A 21,902-nucleotide genomic window follows, 5' to 3' on the forward strand; every position below is an offset into this window, starting at 1 on the left:
GTTTGGTTGGAAAAGAGACAAAACTAGTTAATTTATAATTAAGGTCTGTGAGTCATAGAATCAAGCTTTAATATTGAGGTTCTCTTGTGCAAAAAGATTTTCTCCTTTCTTACCCATTGCAATGATGGTGGAGTTTGCTGCTTATTTATATGCATTAACCTGCCTTGCCAGTTTTGGTGGGGATGTAGTTTCCTCCATGGCGGTTCTTACATTTTTGTTTTCTGCTTGATTGCTTGTCTGGTGCTGATCTCTGCTTATCTGAATGTTAGCTGCTGGAGAGATGTGTACTAGTCTTTTTGTTTCCTTCCTAGATTTTTTTATTGCCCCTTTTGAATAGTGTGTAAATTTAAAGATTTCCCCTATCCAGTCATGTACAATTCTAGGGGGCGGTGCTCATCCCCATTTCTTAACCCAAGGAACCAGTGTGGTCCAAAGACATTTCCCTGGCCATGTGGCCAGCATGACTATACACCAAAGGCACACAGAACGCCAAATTGGTACCTATTTATCTACTCACATTTGTATGCTTTTGAACCGCTAAGTGGACAGGAGCTGGGGCAGGTAACAGGAGCTTACCCCATTGCGGGGCACAGGGGTTTCGAAACCTAATCTTTAACCGTTGAGCCATCATTCCCCCCCACCCCCATCCTCTGTGATGTGAATAGTGTGTAAATGTGGCTTATCTCTGTATGGCTATTAATGGTTGATTTGTCTGAATGCTAAGCTTCTGGGAATTCTCTAGCATCTTTTAGATTTGACTTGATTGAAGATGCTAATAGTTTCCCAAATAAAACTGTAGTAGAATACATTATATTGATTAAGATTCTTATATTGCTCTGTTAGTTTATACTCCTTTATGCTTCTGCTTGCTTGCATACCACAAGAGAATAAAATCCAAAATAAAATGCAGAGTGACTTCATATATTTCTGAAATATCTATATATGTATCCAAATATAGGTAGCCTTTCATTAACAACCATTGGCTTAGTGACTGTTCAAAGTTACAACAGCACTGAAAAAAGTGACATGACCATTGCAGCTTCCCCATGGTTGCATGATCAAATTTCGCAACTAGCATGCATTGATGATGGTTGCTATGTCCCATGGTCACGGGATCACCTTTTGCGACCTTCTGACAAGCAAAGTCAATGGGGAAGCCAGATTAATTTAACAAGCATGTTACTTACTTAACAGCTTAATTGCTTATCAATGCAAATTTTGGGCTCAGTTGTGATCATAAGTCAAGGACTACCTGTATCTATATCTATCTAATAACAAGCAATATATATTTTTCATTTGTTCAAAAATATTTTAGTCCAATAATGTCAAACATTGTGAGGCTGGCAGATGTAAAAAACAAGAACTACATGGATTTTTCTCTTTTTTCCTGGTAGGCAACCTAACAGAATTGTGAAGCCTACAGAAGTAATTCACCCATATAAGATATAAATATATATATAAAGCAGAACTATTCTCAATTTCTTTTTCAAACACCCCCCCCCACCCCCCCCTGGACTCAAGAGGTTCTTCTGTCATGGGCCTATTTCCTCCTTTATCACTGCCAAGTATTCTATCACAAATAAAGGTACATTGGGAAAATATTCTAACTGCATTTTAAAGGCACTTAGAACTATTTCTGTCTCTCAACTTTTAATTGGTGGAGGGTGGAATAAATTCAAAGCTACTGTAAATGAAGGGTTAGAATAGCAATTAAAGTATGCTATGAAAGAGGATATGATGAAAAAAAGGAGGACATTGAGTGATATTTTAAAAAAAATTAAGTGCTAACCCGAACTAAAAATAATTATAACAGCAATGAGTAATGTTAGTATTTCATCAACCAATGTAGACACTCTCTACTCACAAGAACACTTTTCTCTCACATACACACATAGCTGCTAGCCTTTCACAAGGCACTAAAGACTTGACTGTCCCCTCAGGCATTTGGATCTCGAGGTTAAGCAAATTCTGCTGGTTGACTAATTTTATTGGTGTTTTTCTTGTGTTTTTAAACTTTACTTATTTATGGTCAATGACCAGCAAAGTAGTTACAACATTAATAAAACATTTAAAAGCAGGTTCAAATAAAATGAAAAGAATAAAACCCTAAGGACCTGCCAGTTAAAAATTTACATTAAGAAAATAAGTAAAATAAAATGAAACAAAATAGATAGTATCAATACATTTAAAGATTAAAGGAAGATTTTCATTATATCTTTCTAAGATTTAGATATATTAACCCTTCTGAATGCACTAACTTCCAATAAATATTTTATAATTCTATGATAGTGGGGTTCCAATCTGACAGCAGAACTGAATTATCTCTCCCTAATTAAAAACAATCTTTACAAGGAGGAGTTATAGATATCTATCTAGATCCACTCCAGTCCGGCTTCAGGCCTGGGTACAGCACGGAAACGGCATTGGTCACGTTGGTGGATGATCTCTGGAGGGCTCGGGATAGGGGATGCTCCTCTATCCTGGTCCTATTAGATCTCTCAGCGGCTTTTGATACCATCGACCATGGTATCATGTTGCACCGGTTGGAGGGGTTGGGGGTGGGGAACACCGTTTTGCGGTGGTTCTCCTCCTACCTCTCTGACCGGTCGCAATCTGTGTTGGCAGGGGGGCACCTTGTTTGTGGGGTGCCGCAAGGGTCGGTCCTCTCGCCCCTTCTGTTCAACATTTATGTAAAGCCGCTGGGTGAGATTATCCGTGGCTTTGGGGTGGAGTTCCATCAGTACGCTGATGACACTCAGCTGTACATCTCCATCCCAGGCCACTCCAACGATGCCCTTAAAGTGATGTCCTGGTGCCTGGAGGCCGTGCGGGCCTGGATGGGGAGAAATAGGCTCCGACTCAACCCTTCCAAGACCGAGTGGCTGTGGCTTCCGGCGTCCCGATATAGCCAGCTGGTGCCATCGCTGGTTATTGGGGGCAAATCATTGGCCCCCACGGAAAGGGCTCGCAACTTGGGCGTCCTCCTGGATACACAGCTGTCTTTAGAAGAGCATATGACAGCCGGGGCCAGGGGGGCTTTTTATCAGGTCCGCCTGATGCGCCAGTTGCGTCCCTTTCTAGATCGGGATTCCCTACGCATGGTCACTCAGGCACTCGTCACTTCCCGCCTGGACTACTGCAATGCTCTCTACATGGGGCTCCCCTTGAGGTGCACCCGGAGGCTCCAACTGGTGCAGAATGCGGCCGCGCAGGGGATTATGGGAGTGACGGGGCGCTCCCATGTGACACCTCTCCTGCGCGAGCTGCACTGGCTTCTTGTGGTCTTCCAGGTGCGCTTCAAGGTGTTGGTGACCACCTTTAAAGCGCTCCATGGCTTAGGGCCGGGGTATCTACGAGACCGCCTTCTGCCACCAGTAGCCTCCCACCGGCCAGTTTGCTCGCACAGAGAGGGCCTCCTTAGGGTGTCGTCGGCCAGACAATGTTGGCTCTCCCAGGGGGAGAGCCTTCTCTGTGGCGGCACCTGCCCTCTGGAACGACCTACCCCCAGAGATATGCACGATACCAGACATCCGGATTTTTCATCTGGCCCTGAAAACACATCTATTTCATCTAGCTGGGCTGGCTTGACCCCATCCTTGCGGTTTTAAATTTGTAATTGGTTTTAACTGGGTTATTTTAAATTGATGGCCAAAATTATTTAATGTTTTTAAATTGCTTTTAAATTTTATATGTTGTGTTTTTACCGTGGCTGTTCACCGCCCTGAGTCCTGTTGGAGAAGGGTGGTATACAAATTAAATAAATAAATAAATATATTAGTGTATAGCAGGGGTTCTTGAACTACGGCCCGCCGAAGCCATTAATCCAGGCTGCACAGGATGAGGCTGCTCCACCCACATCACCCCACCCACCGGCCCCCACCCTTCATCCGATCGCAGACAGAGAGAGAAAGAGAAAGACAGAGAGAAAGAGAGAGAGAGAGAGAGAGAGAGAGGGAGAGGGAGAGAGGGAGAGAGAGAGCTGTTGATTGTAAGCTCCTTGGGGCTGAGAAGAATTGCTGCAAAACTGAGTTTCCTGAAGTGGACCACTAGACTCCTAAACAACTTAAAAAATGATCTAGTAAAAAGAAAAGTCAACCAAGAGAGCAACATGCAAACAAAAGCAAATAAAACATCCCCAGGAGCAAAACAAATTAATTTAATTTGTGTGTATTGTTTAATGGACTACTAAATTCAGAAGGCTGAATTTATTGTTTAATGGACTACTAAATTTTATTTAGTAGTAGTTTTATTTTATTGTTTAATGGACTACTAAATTCAGAAGGCTCTACTCGGTCGGGCGCACCGACCAAGTAGAGCCTTCTCGGTCGGTGCGCCCACCCTCTAGAATCAACTCCCCTTGGACCTCCGATTAGCTCCTGACCTTCGCACCTTCGCCGGGAATCAAAAACTTGGCTTTTCAAATCCCTTGACCTGGACTGATGATGGGGTTTTAATTGGTTTTAAGGGTTAATTTTAAATTTTTTAGATTTTGGTCTTTATTTTATATTGTGGCTTGTGTTTTATTGTTGTGAGCCGCCCTGAGTCCATTGTGAGATAGGGCGACATATAAGCCGAATAAAATAAATAAATAAAATAAATAAATTCAGCATGCCCACCCAGTCACATGACCACCTAGCCACACCCGCCCAGCCGGTTCAGCCCCCCCCCAACAATCTGAGGGACCGTGAATTGGCCCCGTTTAAAAAATTTGAGGACCCCTGGTGTATAGGTACTCATAAAACGAATGGTGCAATTTAGACATTTAATCATTCATTGTTTACTTCACTGTTCGATTATTGCAATGCTCTCTACATGCTCTCGAAGACCACACAGAAGCTACAGATGGTTCAAAGAGGTGCAAGCAGTAAGGGGGGGCTCTTGGTGTGGGCAGTTATCACTATTTATGTGTGAACTGCATAGTTGCCAGTTGGCGTTTAAGTGCAATTGAAGATGCTGGTTATTACCTATAAAGCCTTGTATGGCATAGGTCCTGCATAATGGGACTTTGCTTGTCTTGCCATCCTAGTACATTCCAGCAGAGTAGATGCCCTTCCATTAAATATTTCCATTTTGTGGGACCTAGGAAGTGTGCCTTATATGTTGCAGCCCCCTCCCTCTGAAATAGCATCCCTTCAGAGAGAAGAATGGTGCTCTATCTCTTAGGGTTCCAAAATGCTTAGAAAATTGGCTTTGGTTCCAGTCCTAGAGTTGAGGTTTGTTATTTGTATAATGGCCCCTATTTGCCTTATGGATTTTGTTATTAGAGCATTTGAGTCTGGGCTGCCTATTGATTTAATATTTTTAGCTTTTATGTGCCTTTTTTAGTTTTGTGTGCCACCCATAGTTGGGTGGCCAATAAATTTAAAGTTTATTATGGCCACATGGCAATTCCTCTCATGAAATGGCTTTTATTTCCCTTTGTAAATTGGGAACATTCTTTTTCAATCTTGGGCATTTGTTATGTAGATAATTATATATCATATTGGTTTGAACTTTTTGTATGCCTCCCAGAGTCATTGCTATGAGATTGACAGCCATTTTCTATAAATCATTCTAATAAAGGAATAAAGGATAAACAAAATTTGATTTCTTTCCCTGCACTCTCAATTAATACATAGGTGGGATGTTTAGGGTTTTTTTTCTAGCAGGAATCAGTTGCCTTATAACACTTTTAAAATTTGCATTGGTACTGCCAAGTAAAGGAAGAAAGCCTTGGAATTTTGCCTTCTTGTTCTGCCTTCTTATTTCCTTCCTGTCCAAGCTATTCTGCTTCAATAATAAGCAGACTTCCTCCTGGACACCAGCCAAGTCAGTGTTATACCTGCACATGATCTTCTGTTTCCAAATCTGATGCCATGAAAAGTCAGGAGAGTAGAGATACCATATCTAGGCTGTAAAAATCCAGACAACCAAAAGATGGCAGCAAAGAGATAAGAAAGTTTCAATTAACAACTGCCATCTAATGGTTACTCAGATTTCTTGCAGTCCAGAAACTGTTACTCTTTTTTGGTGGTGATGCAGGGTGCTTTTGAGTCACTTTATGACTCCTTGTGAATTTCTGGACTAATCTCTGCTGTTGGCAAGACTTTTTGGAAGTGTTTTGCCATTGCACCCTTTCAAGAACTCAGCTAGAATGACTGGCCCAAAGTCACCCAGCTGGCTTTGTGCCTAAGGCAGGACTAGAACTCACAGTCTCCCAGTTTCTAACCTGACATCTTAACTACTATACCAAATGGGCTATATAATATGCTATATAACAAAACACAACAGAAAAGAAGAGTAAATCAAGCGAAGGGTGGAAATAGACAAAAAATTCTGATCGTTCAGCACAGTTCTGGTTATCTGACCATTTTATGAAGGATTCTGGATTTTTTTAATACATTAAGATATGCTACCTAAACTGGATTAAAAATATGTATCATTAGTGAGGTCCTGCAGTTTCTTCTGTTCTCCCATTCCTAGAAGCTTAACCTTATCTCAGGCAATGTAGCATAAAGTAAACCAAATGAGTACCTAAACTGATTCCCTGCAGCATCTGGTGATAGTGTAAAGATAATTAGACATGATTCAATTAGAATATGTGCTGCCTAATGGTGCTAGACACAGTATATACAGGGCTAGCGTAACACAAGCTCCTTTGTAGCTTTTCATCAAATTCAGGAAAATAAATGGAATAAATATGAAGTGCCAGAAACTCAGTTTCCAATAATGGAATGATTTTATTGTATGACCATGCTTTTAAAGGGATTTTTTTAATAAACATAAATTATTTACAGGGAGTGGATAGTTCTTGATTTACAATCATTTGTTTAGTGACAGTTCAAAGTTACAACAGTACTGAAAAAAGTGACTTTTTCTCACTTGCAACTGTTGCAGCATCCCCATGGTCACATGATCAAAAGTTGGGTGCGTGGAACAGCATGTATTTAGAACAATTGTAGTATCTTGGGGTCATGTCATGACTTTTTGCAATCTTCTGACAAGCAAAGTCAATGGGAAAGTCAGATTCATTTAATCATGTTACTAACTTAACTGCAGTGATTCACTTAACAACTGTGGCAAGAAAGGCTGTAAAATGGGACAAAACTGTTCGCATTATTTTGTTGTTGTTGTAAGCCGCCCAGAGTCCCCAGGGAGTTGGGTGGCATAGAAATGCGACAAATAAATAAATAAATAAACAAGCAAACAAACTCATTTAACAACTATCTTGCTTAGAAATGGAAATTTTGGGCTCAATTATGGGTATAAGCCAACTAGTGACCGTTCAAAGTTAGGACCTACTTGAAAAAGGGGACTTGCAATTTGGATGTGAGGTTCTGACAGCTGGATCCCCCCCACAACGATCACATGGCTGCACTTCAGAGAATTGGTAACACAACTGCATTTACAACCATTTGCAGTGTCCTATGCTCACATGACCATGTTTTATAACTGTTTTGCTTAAAAGTGGCACTTACTTTTTGGCAAGTTGTGTCGATAGTGAGCAGCAGATTCATTTAACAGCATGGTGATCACTTAATGACTGTGGCATTTGCACTTTCAATCATGGCATTCACTTATTGACTGCCGCAAAAAAAATCATAAAATCAGGTTGGTCACATGACCAATCAGTTTTATGACTGTTACAACTTTCAGCAGTAATGGCCAGGCTCCATTATGGTCATAACTTCAGATCTACCTGCCTTAGTGGTTTTAAAAAATGATATGGCATATCAATTTCTCCTCATCACACGTTCAATATATTTTGCATTCTAACAACCATTTTAAAAAGTTTCTCAAAAATTTACATATAGAGCTCAAAAAATGAAGTTCATATTCTATAGATGCTATGGTATATTATATCTGAATATAGCAAGAATAACCTCATCCAGTATTAAATATGAAACCAGAGCTGGTCAGCTGCTTTGGAGAAATGTTTATGTAAGATTTAAAAGTATTCCTCATCCACTCTTAGTCCTAGAAGTTGCATTTGGAGCCGTATTATTTTTGAATCTGACATTTCATGTAAGTTTATAAAGGGTTTGTTGACAGCTGCCTCTTTAAAATGTAAAATACAATTGTGAATGGTACTATGCTTGCATTAAGAGTATAAATAAATCCGATGAAATTCAATAGTTAACCAAGAAAGAAAATTCAGAGTAATCATCTGCCCCTCAAATAAACACAGGGCATTTCCTATATCAACAAAAGTTAAAATCATGTTTATAAAACAGATTCAACCATTTAACTTATCATTAACCCTTTCTTCAAATACAGCTGCCCCACAATACCAGTGTCATTCAGACATGCTTCATAAAAACAATGCTGAAATTAACATACCAAGCTTGCCATAAAGTCAGCAATATTTGTATACATCAAGTTTCTGGAATCTACTGCCTCCAGATGTGTTGGGAATTAAACATATGGTTGAATTATCTACTGATTATAGCAGCTGTAGTTGAACACATCTGAAGATTTGGGATTTGGGAATGATATGTACATTAGTTGAGGTTGATTAATATACATTTTAACTTTACCAAGCCTATCAACTATGATTGGATTATAAAAGCAATTTATATTCTTGAAAAATATTCTTGCAAATGGTCAAGGCATGTCCATATACAGTATATGCAGTCTCCTACAATGTGTATAGGAAATAAATACGTAAAATACATTTTGCATTTATAACAAGGAATATGATTGATTGCTGGAATTTATTGCTTGCAATCCTCTGATGACACTTGTTCCAAATTACTTCTAAATGACAAGCTATATGAACCTTTATCAGGGTGAATGCCTTTCTGTAGTAAGTTATGATTATGAAACATTCCCCAAAGAGAACTTTGTAATTCCTTTCTAAAAGGCAAACCTATTTATTTTAATATTTAAAAACTGCCAAGATTTGCATGAATAGTAGTTCTGAAACAAATCAATAGTTGTTAAGCATTATGAGGCTCAACTAGAAAATTTTTGAATTCTTATAAAAACAAGATATGACAGGATAAACAAGTTATTGAAAATGAAAGCATATTTAGATGCCAATATAAAAGCAACAATAAAAATATATGCAATTATGCACCATTGGCTATCAGGCATACAAGCATACTATCCATTCGTACATTTTGTCAAATCTCACTACCTTCAGTGGAGTTTATCATTGTGAATACATCTTAGATTGCAACTTTCATTCCCTCCACCTAATCAAAGGCCATCATATACTGAATTGGGAGAAAGAAATAGAATCGCAGAGAAGAACATGCCTACTATCAGGATCCACCGATAAATAACAGAACAGCCACAGTGCAATAAACCTGTTAAAAAAAATTTTGGGGGGGAAAGATTCAGATGTTCAATCAAATGATAATTATTCTCTTTTAACCTATGCAGTTTGAAATGCAGTTTCAAAATACATACAAAGACAAATGATATGAGTGAGCAAAAGAAACATTGAGGAAGAAAAGCCTTGGGAGGAAGGAGGGGGTGGGCAGGCTCTCCCCTACCTTGGTTAGCTGAGCTATTTTCTTGCTCATTTTGAGATGGAGATCCTGGTTGTATTCCATGCCGAAATGGGAGGACATCACCGAGGAAGAAGAGCTGGGGTTGAATTTCCCAGTGCTGGTCGAAGAACTGCCGCTGTAATAGTGCTGCTGCCAGCTCATCCCTGGTGTCGCCATCTTCCACAGCAAAGAGACCCCGTTAAGAGGCGGGCGGGGGGGGGGTGAGCGAGGATGAAAAGCAAACGTGGGAAAAGGCAGGGAGGATGGAGACCGGGCACTAGCGCTTTGGGCAAGAAAGGGAAGGTGTCAAAAGGAAAGCGGGGCGGTGAAAATACCTCCTCATCCCCTTCCCCGCTTTTAGTGAGGCGCGCGCGCGTTTGCGCGTGCACACACACAACACACAAAACCCCAGCTCCTGGCCCTCAACTGTCTCCTCATTCAGGCCGAAGTGGTCATTTTAGCCTCTTCTGCTCCGTATGTCTTTATTCGGCTGAGAGGAGAGAAGAAAGGGGCCTAACAGCCTCTCCTCCCCCGTTTCACCCTGGTGAGGGAGACAGGTATTTGGAGGGAGAGAGAGAGAGAAACACCACCACCCCAAACCCACCCTGTGAGCTTCCGTTTAACGGATGTAATAAAAACACCCTCCTGCAAGACACCTCCCCCCCCCCGCCCGGGAAGTCCCAGCAGTCCGTATCTTTTCTCCCGTCGAGAGATGGCGGGGCCGGGGGGGGGGGCGGGAGAAGGCGAGGTGGGAGGAGGGGGAGGAAAGGCAGTCCCCGCTCTTCTTTCACAGGAGCATCGCTCCCCGCGGGACCCACTTTGAACTCCCGCGGAAGGAGAAGGACCCTGAGGGGAGCGCCTTCCTTCAGCCGGTCTGCGCTTCCAGGGCTCCTCTTTTCTCGACGCCAAGAAAAGAAAACGGGAGAGGCGGCCGCCGCGGCGACTGTTAAGTCACCTTCCGCGCCTCGCGCTCCAGACCGCCGTCCCGAACCGACGGTTACCAGGGTCCCAGTAAACTGTTTACACCGTACGGGCAACGTCATTTCCGGCTCTGTCGGCCTCCGGTCTCCGCCCCCTTTCAGAACCTCGGAAAGAGGCTTTAAAAAAAAAAAAAAAAGACTCGCCCGCAGGAACGAAGCGCTTCGCGCGCGCGCGCGCCCGCTGAGGATCCATCCGCGCTAAGTGGGGAGTGGGGGTGGGGTGGGGAGGGGTAAGAAAAGTAATCCCTCTGGGACTTCTGTGGATGTCACTCTGGAATCTGCCACTCCCTCCTCCCGGCGTCATGCCTCAGAGAAGCCAGCTTTGTTTCCCGGGCTGCAATTAACAGTGACAGGTGTATAACAATGTTGCTAGGATGAGACTAGGCTGGTCTCCGCGAACAGTAGTCGCCAAGAAAGACAATCTCTCTCTCTCCCACCCCCAGGCTTTCGCGTGACTCTCACTACTTTGGAAGAGAAGAACTGCACATCCTTCTCGGGCATGAGAAGGAACTGCTCTCTGCTCTCTGCTAGGTTGTGCAAAATCCTCTGAAGAGCTAGAGCATGAATGAAGCACCTGGGTTTGGAATAGAAGTTGAACAAAGGGCAACTTTATTTATTATATTCATAAGGCTGTCCAACTCAACACTGTTTTTGGGAAGCATGCTGATTTAAAAAAACAACAACGATGCAATGCCTAAGGAAAAAGACAAATAGTAAACATGAATATGTGAATGACAGTGCACTCCAGATGGGCATGGCCTAACTGGTCTCAGAATTTGGGGAAAATAATAGGTCAGAGATTGTTTAAAAGCTTGCAGGATTGAGGCAGTCTGAATCTCCAGGGGGGATGCTACTCTAAAGGCAGGCACTGCGGCAGAGAAGGTGCACTTCCTAATCCCATCAAATGACATTGCTTAATGGATGGGACACAAGGCAACCTTGCTATGTCAGATCTCATGAGCCAGGCAGAAATGATGTTCCAAGGCACAGAGCTTGTATATCTGAGGAAGGGCTTTATAGTTCATAAACTGCATCTTGAATTGTATGTGGAAGCTCACTGATAACCAGTGCGCTTCACACCGCAGACATGTTACCTGGATGTACTGGGGTGAACTCAAAATTGCTCATACCTTTGCATTCTGGATCAGCTGTAGCTTCCCAGCGGTCTTCAAAAGCAGTTCCAGGTAGAGCACATTAGAAAGTGACCCAGATCTGAGTGATCATGAGACTCCTGGTCCAAGAAAGGACACATTTAGCATGAATCTGTGAGAAAACCCTTACAGCTAAATTGCCACCTGCTCTTCAAGCAAAATGTAATGGATTGTGGCTATGAAGGGGGAAGTGACTACAGTGAAGAGGCAGTTTTCCAGGAAGGAGGGAGCACATTCCAAGGAGGTGGATGAGACGAGACAACACAGTCCAGAGCTGGATTGGAGACAGAGGAAGAGATTTAGGATAGTCACTCCCTAGGGTTTTCCAGGATATGTCTGTCAGGGTTTGACTAGTTTAGATTTAATCTGACAAGATTCTGTCTGTATAATGTAAACAAATAAAGAACTGGGTTGGGCAGACCAAGGAAGACCCCCCCAATTTGTGCACATATTCTGTAAAGAGTTGTGCCACTTCATTCAAAATAATAGACAGGAGAATCTGTAGCACCAGATGAACCAGATGCATCCCTAGTTCTTTAGTCTTGTCAGAGTTAAGTTTAAGCCTGCTTAAGTGTCAAGGCTTGAGAGTGTCAAGCCTTAGCTATTCTGCAAATTAGGGATTTTGGATTGAATTTTTCTCCATCAATCAACACTGATCATAATGTAAAAAGGAGAAAATCCATCACAATACTATGCCTTCTGCTCCAAAACCACATAGCTGGTCCAGAAGGATACCATGATTAAACACCACTTAGAGAACAACAAGAAGAACCAATATTTTTGCCCCAGAAAAGGGGCTTTGTATGTATGCATGCATGTGCACATGGAAACAACTGGGAACAAGTTTAGAAGCAGCATGAGAAAATATGTGGCTGCTTTAATGAGGGGACGGCTGAACCCACAGGAGTAAAAGGTGCTAGGGGATCTTAGAGCCAGAATCTAGGGGATCTTAGAGCCAGAATCTCTACAGCAAATGGCAAACCATGCTGTCATAATGCAAGTTTTGACTTTTTGTATTCACAACCCAACGTTACGCACAAATACAGGAGAATTTCAAACAAAAGTATGTTTTAATTGGAGACCATGGGACAATTACATTGAAGCAGAAATTGAAGGCAAAGACAGCCCTAAAAAAAAGGCAGAGGTTACCTAGTCCTTCTTTATATAAAAACAGTAACAAAACATATTAAAAACATTTAAAGAGCATTAAGCCAGCCCAGCTTGCTGAAAAAGGAAGGTCTTCAGGGCACGGCGGAAGGCACCGAGGTCTTGAATTCTTCGTATCTCTGGGGGCAGTTGATTCCAGAGAGCAGGTGCCCCCACAGAGAAGGCCCTCCCCCTGGGGGCCACCAGTCTACATTGCTTGGCCGATGGCACCCTGAGGAGGCCCTCTCTGTGGGAGCGCACCAGTCGGTGGGAGGTCGTTGGTGGCAACAGACGGTCTCGAAGGTATCCAGGTCCTATGCCATGGAGCGCTTTAAAGGTGATAACCAACACCTTGAAGCGTACCCGGAAGACCACTGGGAGCCAGTGCAGCTCATGCAGGAGGGGTGTTATGTGGGAGCGCCATGCAGCTCCCGTCACTACCCGCGCGGCCGCATTCTGGACCAGCTGTAGTCTCCGGGTGCTCTTCAAGGGGAGCCCCATGTAGAGAGTGTTGCTGTAGTCCAGGCAAGAGGTGACGAGGGCATGAGTGACTGTGCACAGGGAATCCTGATCTAGGTAGGGCCGCAACTGGTGGATCAGGCAAACCTGATAAAAAGTCCCCCTGGCCACAGCTGTCAGATGTTCCTCCAAGGACAGCTGTGTATCCAGGAAGATGCCCAAGTTGTGAGCCCTCTCCGTGGGGGCCAACGACTCGCCTCCAATAGTCAGTGATGGAGTCAACTGACTATATCGGAATGCCGGGAACCACAGCCACTCAGTCTTGGATGGGTTGAGCCTGAGCCTGTTCCTCCCCATCCAGATCCGCATGGCCTCCAGGCACCAGGACATCACTTCAAGGGCATCATTGGGGTGGCCCGGGGTGGAGATGTACAGCTGGGTGTTGTCAGCATACTGGTGGTACTTCACCCCGAAGCCATGGATGATCTCACCCAGCGGCTTCACATAAATGTTGAACAAAAGGGGCGAGAGAACTGACCCCTGAGGCACCCCACATATGAGGTGTCTCGAGGTTGACCTCTGCCTCCCTGCCAACACAAACTGTGACCGGTCCGAGAGAAAGGAGGAGAACCACTGTAATACGGTGCCCCCCCATCCCCAACTCTTCCAACCGGTGCAGTATGATACCATGGTCGATGGTATCAAAAGCCGCTGAGAGGTCTAACAGGACCAGAACAGAGGAGCAACCCCTGTCCCGAGCCCTCCAGAGATCATCTACCAATGCGACCAATGCCGTTTCCGTGCTGTACCCGGGCCTGAAGCCCAACTGGAATGGATCTAGATAAGACATTTCCTCCAGGTATTGTGGAAACTGTCGTGCGACCACACTCTCAACAACCTTCGCAACAAAGTGAAGGTTGGAGACAGGATGATAGTTGGCTAACACTGCTGGGTCCAGGGAATGACAGTTATGCATGATGAAGAGAAAATAGAGCTGAGTTTCTCTTGCACATATTAGCTCTGCTGAGGTGAAATTGTTCAGAGGGAAGCCGCCTGTCCTCCCTTTCTGTCATATTGTAAATAATACTAAACAGCAAATTCCCACAGGTACAATATGATTATCTAGACAAAGACTCTTTTACTACACCTGAAGGCTTCTGTGTGAGTCAAAACATTGGATCTGATAGATCTGTATAGCCTTCCTGTATCTGTAAAGACTCCCAAATGCTGACAGTAAGCAGTGAAGATCACCTCTAACAAGATTTGGAGAGCAGAGGAGATGTTCACTTCTCCTCCTACATTGAATTCAACTGAATAGAAGTCATATTACTAAAATTCAGAGCTGTCCGATGAGGGTGAATGGTGGGAAATTGGAAGAGAAAAAGCAAGGCACTGTATTTCACATTGCATTGTTAGTTACAAAAAAGGTGTTTAACTAAGAATTAAACATAATTAATGAAAGCTATTCATTATTATAGAAAGTTAGCACCCCCCCAGAAGAATAAAATATTTTGAGGTATATTAAAAAAAGGCAGAATATTATATTTCCCTGGATGAGAAAAGGAGAAACATATTTTTAAAGATGAAGAGCAGCTCTCTGCAGCTCCCTGCCCCCAGCAGATATTTGGTGCCCATTGAGAAAGACTGGGCCAGCCTATCTACAAGACAAAAGGCCTCCAGCTCCAGGGTGATGGGATTAAGACATGACCCTCCAGGATATAATAGGATTATCCATCAACAGAGGTCACCACATGGCACAACCAAGCCCCTATATTACATCAGCCCAAGATTCAACCAAACTTGACTTCAAGACAAACATGACCCCACAGGGCCCCATGGGAGTATTACAGCAACCAATAGAATACATTTCTTGCACAGGAACAGGAAGCTCAAGGGCAAGGCCCAAGAGAGGGTAAAAATATCTCTCACTCTCCACTCTATATGTTCAGCTGCCCAGAATCACATGTGCTTGGTGGTTCTGCTTCACCATTAAACCATCTTTCCACTCAGCCTCCATGTTTCCAGTGTCTTTCTCCCCACTTGGAACTGAACACAGATGGACATTTCTTTCAACGTTATGATAACTGTGTTTTTCTTTGCGAATGAAACACAATATATCTCTCAATGTCATATGCTACAGGAAGTCTCTGAGAGTTTGTTACAGAACTGAAATTGTTGTGAGAATAAGATACTGGATTTTATATTTTCTATGTTTTTTATTTGATCCAGTTCTTATATACTTATGGAAGAGTTTAGTCAGAAAGAAATGTTTCATCAATAATTTGAAAAGAAACTGTGAAATTACCTATATCACAATCAGGTATTTTGTTTCTGGCTACATTTTAGGATGAAGAGAAAGTGATTGGAGGGAAAATAATTAGAGTGGTTAACATTTTTTTATGAAAAGTTGTTAACTAAATCTATCCTTTATTCATACTTGTCTTCTTTCAGTTATTGGGCAATATGAATAATTACCAGTCCTTATCAAATGTTTCATATTTTCAGGAAAGTAATTAAAAAATATGATGGAACCATTTTGAAATATAGTAGAATATATGAATTGGAAGGAATAAATTGTGTCCAAAATGAACAATTTTCTTGTAGCAGGTTTTTAAAAGTAGAATGACCAGTCAAAAGGTTCATTGAAAACAAAAAGGAACTGAGAAATAATAATTCTAAATGTCTTCCAAAATCTCAGAAGGGCAAGGGATCATGCATACTTCATTTTTAAAATTTAAACAAGAAATCAAACTGAGTTTTATTAAATAACTTTAAACAGAACAGGCTCACAATATTACAACATAACTATAGACAACCAAGCAGGGTGGAATTGTATAATGGTATCATCAGCATATTGATAGTACCATACCCTTTGTCAGCTCCTGACCTCACCCAGAGTTTTCATGCAAATAATCTTAAAGAAGAGAAGAGAGATACCTAAGCCCTGAGGGATCACACATTGCAGGGACCTAGGGTCTTATCTCTTTTCGCCCACCAACACAAACTAAAACTGGCCACTGAATAAAGGAGAACCACTGTTCTCCTTTTTCACTCCCAGTCCCCAAAGCTGGCTCAGAGGTATTACCTTGATCAATGATATTGAAAGCTGCTGAGAGATCCAGGAGGACCAGGATGGTTGCACTATCCACATCCTGAGCCCCCAAAGGTCATCTGAAAGTGCAACCAATGTGCTCCTGGTACTGAACCCTGGCCTGAACCCAGACTGGAAAGGGTCCACTTCATCCATGACCTGTTAAAAAGGAAAGGTTGGAAACTGGATGAAAATTGTCAAAAGTGTTGAGTCCAAGGAGAGCATCTTGGGTACACCACCAACTTTTTCAAGGTGATCAATATGTGAATTACCAATTTGAGGGAGTAAGTACAAATGTTTCATTTAGCAACATAAATTTTGGGCTCAATTGTGGTCATAAGTCAAAGAGTATCGGTATTGTATAAAGAAAATTAGAATAAAATTATGAATATTTAAATACATGAAAAGACATGCAAATGATCCAGGAGAAGTGATACTGAAATGATAAGAGCATTAAATCTATGAATTCATAGCTGAAACTATTACTAAACAAATACATTTTTACTGTAATATTTCACTGTGTAGTTAAAAAGTATTTTTTAATTTTATTTTTAAACTTGCAAATTATTCTGAATTCAAATGTCCTTTCACATACTTAATCTATTCCCTCTTCTAATCTTTACTTGTCATTTTGAAAGCATATTCTTTCAAAAGTATATTTCTTTCCATATGCAGCGTCTGCATGCAAGGAGATAAAAAAAATGGAATAAGCTATAAGTTGATTTGACGTCTATAACTATTGGAAATAACTGTCAGTTGATACGGTTATAAAAGATTGTATTCATGGACGCAGCTCAAGACTTCATTGGACTAAAACAGAAAACATCATTACTTGTCAAATCAATCAAAGAGAGGCTTTTTTTTAATACTGTAGATCCAACTGACATTTTAATATCTATCAATTATTTTTGTCTCAGTGCTGAAAGATTTGTGAAACACTGCTGGTGGGATCAAAGAGTACTTCTTCATTGCATGAAATGAGCACTATTATTACTGAAAAAAAGGCAACCCATCTCAAGGAATCTTATAGGAACTGCTACCAAAATGAGGTCTTTGCTAGATAAGTGTCTCTAGTGCAGTAACTATTAAATTGGGGCACAACAGACGCCTCTCTCTCTCCTGTTCTGTCTATAATAAAGGCATTTATTTATCCATTTATCCATTGCAAGTCCCTACATTTCTGCTATAAGCTACTTAACAGAATATGTAATAACGTTTCTGGAGAGCTGAGATCTATTGCTGTTCCCTGAAGAATAGTATGATAGCAAGTGTTCTCTTGTGGCAACTCTTGTGGAGTAATAATTTTTAGCCCTCAGCACCATCAGTTTGAATACTAGAAAAGCAATGCGATCAAGTGAAATATTTTATATATGTTCATTTTAAAAAGCATATTGAAACAGGGCAAGATTTAATATGCTATATGAGTTCAGCTGTTCTATAAGTAGCCTGAAAACGTGGTAGGGCAAATCTTTAATGAATTAAGCAAAGAGACCTGGGAGTGATCAGGATTTTTAAGATGTCATTTTTAGGTGTCTTCAATTTTTATCAAAGAAATGTGATTGTGGCATACAGGAATTATTTTATTATATCATTGAGGCTGTAGATCTGTTGAAATCACCATGGATAGTTTATATTTCTGCAAATATCCTGTTTTTTCAACGCTACATTAGCCATTAATTTTGGAAATGTTGTAAAACAAATATTCCTACCAGCAATGAACGGCTGTAGAATTCTGGTAATTTGTGAGTATTTGCTGCCCCCTGCAGATTAAAGTGATTATTAAAACATTAAGCCATTGAAATGCATTTTCCTTATAGCAGCTTTTCAAATGTTTGACAAACCAGCTGGTAAAAAATAAATTGATAGTAGACTTTCAGTTAATCTAACAGCCTAGATGAAAGCCAACCATATCTTGATAAAGTAATGCCAGCCAGGCCATCATGGAACAAAGGAAACTATATAGAATGAAGGAAATTGCATAGGAATATCAGCACAATGAATTTTAAAAAGTGCATAATTCCCAAATAGGCTGTGAGTACTTTCCCTATATTGATACCTATGGATACTGCATCAGGTAATGCAGAAAATGTCAGCCAGCCATGGATTGTTAGTTGCATTCAGTACTAGCTGATACACTAGGCACCCTTGCTGTAACTACCTGGTTGACACTTCTTTTTATCTTTGTGTTCTGTAAGGGCCTAATAAATAGCCTTTACATGTGGAGTGAGAAGACTTAAATTTCTTCATACTACCTGGTTCCCCCATTTCACTCAGTAAAAGGATAAAGGGTATATATAAGAGACTTCTGCTTCTGAAGTAGAACTCAGGAGGGGAAATTCAATCATAGGTTAACCATCACTCCACCAGATGATACATTAATCCATGTTTCAGATAAAATGACAAGCCATAAGTGTTCTCAAAGATTTGGTTTAATCTACCTTGGTCCCCGACATTTTTAAAAAATAGGCCTCTGACTCTCCTCTGAGTGCACTGCTAAATGGTGGGTTTTGGCCATTTTGAGATGAGAAATACAAGGCAGCTAGCTATAAACTTAAGTAAATGAAAGTAACAAAACAGCAACAAAAAACCTTCCACTAAGGAGACATAAAATGATAAGAATTACTGGATCTATCCATGTATACATCCACCCCTCACTACCATACCCTACAACTACTGTAGTGTTTTGTTAGTTAGCAACTCCTGATAGCCCATTTATTTAAGATGGTTGTTTCCATAACATTTGAATCTTACTTATATGCCACAGAAGCATCTCACATTCATTTTGCAGCTCTTGTGAAACTTTAATGAGCCTGAAAATTAGTTTTATTTTACATTCATATTTTAATACGATCACTTTCTGGATTTACAATAAAAGATTCCAAAAGCATCTAAGACTGCAGCGTTCAGTTTGAACAAATTATGGTCAGCTAGTATTTCTTTTTGCATTTTCCACACAGAATTATACATTTACATATCACAATGCGTTCATCAGGCTAACAGTCTGACCAATGGTTAGTTATATTTGAACATACTTCATTCACTGTTTTGATACATAAATCTGTAGTTCTAAGTACAAATTTAGTAAGACTGTTTACAACATTATACTGAGAATAGTAACCATAGTTAACCCTACTGCATACAGACCAAAGGTGTGAATCTCCTATATCTGACTGAGATTTGGAGCACTGCTGTGACAGCTGCTATATGACATTTATTCCTGGGATATCTGAACTCATCATAAAGCTCATATAAAGGCACAGGTTAGGAGTGAGAAGGACATTCTTTAAAGAAAGATTCATCTCTTTGTACTCCAGTAACCTTATGGTTCTATTATGACAGTGAACTGATGAAAGATTAATCCAGTTCCAACCTAAGGGAAAGACAACCTTTTTCGTCATTCTTCCCTTGAAGAATTGTTCTGTTTTTGATATATGACAAGAGTCACACAGTCTGCCAAAAAAAAAGAAAAAAAAGCTTCACAGTAGAGAAAGAGAGACTCTAAAACAGAAAATCTTTTAGAGTTTACCATAGTTTTCACCTCAGATCATCTGGTTCTGCAAAGGGGTTAATTACAGTTTTGAAGAGCCATAATAGCTAACTACCCTGCTTTTCTGTTTAAATGAAAATGCTTAAAATGGGTTAGAACAAGCTGACATGAAACTACTTTGAATAGTAAAATATATCATAAATGCCTCTTTGTACATGCAGAACTTAAATAACTGCCTGCTTGCTTGTTTAGCTACCAGGAATAGATTTCACTGAACTAAGAAAGACTGTTTGCATATAAAGGTATATATTAGGATCATAATAATCTTTGCGCTACACTTGAATTGTAAAATTTCTCATTTGCAAAGCCTATTCTATTCTATTCTGTTCTGTTCTGTTCTGTTCTGTTCCGTTCCGTTCCGTTCAATTCCGTTCCGTTCCGTTCCGTTCCATTCCATTCCACGCCACGCCACGCCATGCCACGCCACACCACTCTATTTATTTCACCTAAGTGATTCTGGGTAGCTCACAACAAATACCACCACCACCACAACAACAATAACATCCCAAACAAAAAGCAATTCAATTAGCACAAGCATACAAGCCATCAGTAAAACAAAAAACCCCTCTCCACATGAAAAACACAAAAATCAGTGGCAGAATCCCATCAATAAATCTTATTCAGTACAGCTATTGAGGAAGGTCTCCATTACCACCAAATCCTCAAGTGCAATGGGAAATCTGAATCTCTGGGGATTTCCTGAAGGCCAGGAGGGTTGGTGCCAATCTAAGCTCCAGAGGAATGATGTTCCAAAATGTGGCACATGCTCAGGTTTTATGAAGAAAGATTTGCGTAATTTTTAGGTTATGGTATTTAGAAGAAAGTTTCCATACTAAATTTCTTTAAGACTACACCTTTAAAAATTATACATGGATGAGGATAGTATAGCTTACATGTAAGAGTACAAGCTGAGAGCTAGTTTATTTAAAAATTGTCTTCAGTTTTTCTAAATTAGGTGACAAATTTGCTCATCCTAGTTCCTTGAGCAAATAAGTAAAACTGGATCTGGTAAGAACTAGGAAGGGAGACCATCAGGGAACACCATGGTTGTAGGCTAGACTGAAAAATTGTAAACATCCCTGTAGTGAAAAGCCACTTCCATGTTTTTGTTATGAAAACTATGCAAATTGATTCAGTCTGAATCCACTCTGATTGTGTTTTTCCCTTTCTCCCTCTTATATCCCAGTGAATCAGGGGGGAGTCTCTTCCTGAATCTCTTCCTAATGCACTACTACCTTCTTATTCAGAGCTCAAGGAATGCTTCTGCCCTTTTGGTGACCGCTTCTGCATGTTTCCCTCAAGGCCATCCCCACGGCACTCTGCAAGAGTCGAGCTCACGATGAAGTTTTCTCTTCAGTTTGAGAAAAGGGTAACTTCAGGCCACTCAATAAACTTCTAATTGGTTAATATCCATGAAAAAAGACACTAACACGTATTGAATATGTGACAAATAAAATTAAAGTGTTTTGAAGTTTTCTACATTTTCCATTGCGGGATCAAAAGTTCTTATTATGCAACAGCATTGCTCTTACTCCTTTTTTCAGAAGACTTTTCATAAGCACTTTTGAATCTCTCTGGCAGGGGCAGGCCCTGTATGCAAATTACCTACTAGTCCTAACACTGTAGTGACATTCGATGTATGAACCTCAGAGATGACTAAGATGTATCCTTTCTTTTTTTGGAAAAACAACATGACTACTGAAAAGAAACACTAGGGCCGTGGTGGCGAACCTATGGCACGCGTGCCAGAGGTGGCATGCAGAGCCCTCTCTGTGGGCACGCACGCCATCACCAGCTGCTCTTCCGGACTCCGTTGCGTGCATGCACGCCGGCCAGCTGCTCTCTTCCGGGTTCTGGCATTCTGGTGCACGCACAGGCATGCACGTACTCCAGTTTCAACACTCTGTGCCGAAAAAGTTAACCATCACTGCAGTAGGGTTTGAATTACTTTATTTTACATTCAGAATAAACTGTAAATGTCAAATTCTTCAGCCCGGCTGAAGAAAAGGCTAAATAAAGCAGCCCATTACCTGAGTTATTGTCCTTTCTCTA

The 21,902-nt window shown here is 41.1% G+C and overlaps 1 protein-coding gene across 5 annotated transcripts in view; it reads right to left on the reverse strand.

The window, feature by feature from the left end:
• Positions 1 to 10,622, reverse strand: part of FAM184A (family with sequence similarity 184 member A) — a 54,717-nt gene extending 44,095 nt beyond the window's left edge. For all 5 annotated transcript variants that reach the window (XR_009622705.2, XR_015731408.1, XM_060692193.2 and 2 more), the window contains exons 1-2: positions 10,295 to 10,622; positions 9,480 to 9,653 (exon numbers count right to left, since the gene is read on the reverse strand). Coding sequence is in view for 3 of the 5 variants with exons in the window: in XM_060692193.2 (XP_060548176.2) it covers positions 9,480 to 9,653; positions 10,295 to 10,519 (399 nt within the window). In the remaining 2 variants the exon portion in view is untranslated. The remainder of the gene's footprint in view (positions 1 to 9,479; positions 9,654 to 10,294) is intronic.
• Positions 10,623 to 21,902: the final 11,280 nt, after the last annotated feature.

This window comes from Pantherophis guttatus, chromosome 1, assembly GCF_059756535.1.
Source record: "Pantherophis guttatus breed Tessera chromosome 1, ASM5975653v1, whole genome shotgun sequence".
In the NCBI taxonomy this organism is placed as follows: Eukaryota; Metazoa; Chordata; class Lepidosauria; order Squamata; family Colubridae; genus Pantherophis; species Pantherophis guttatus.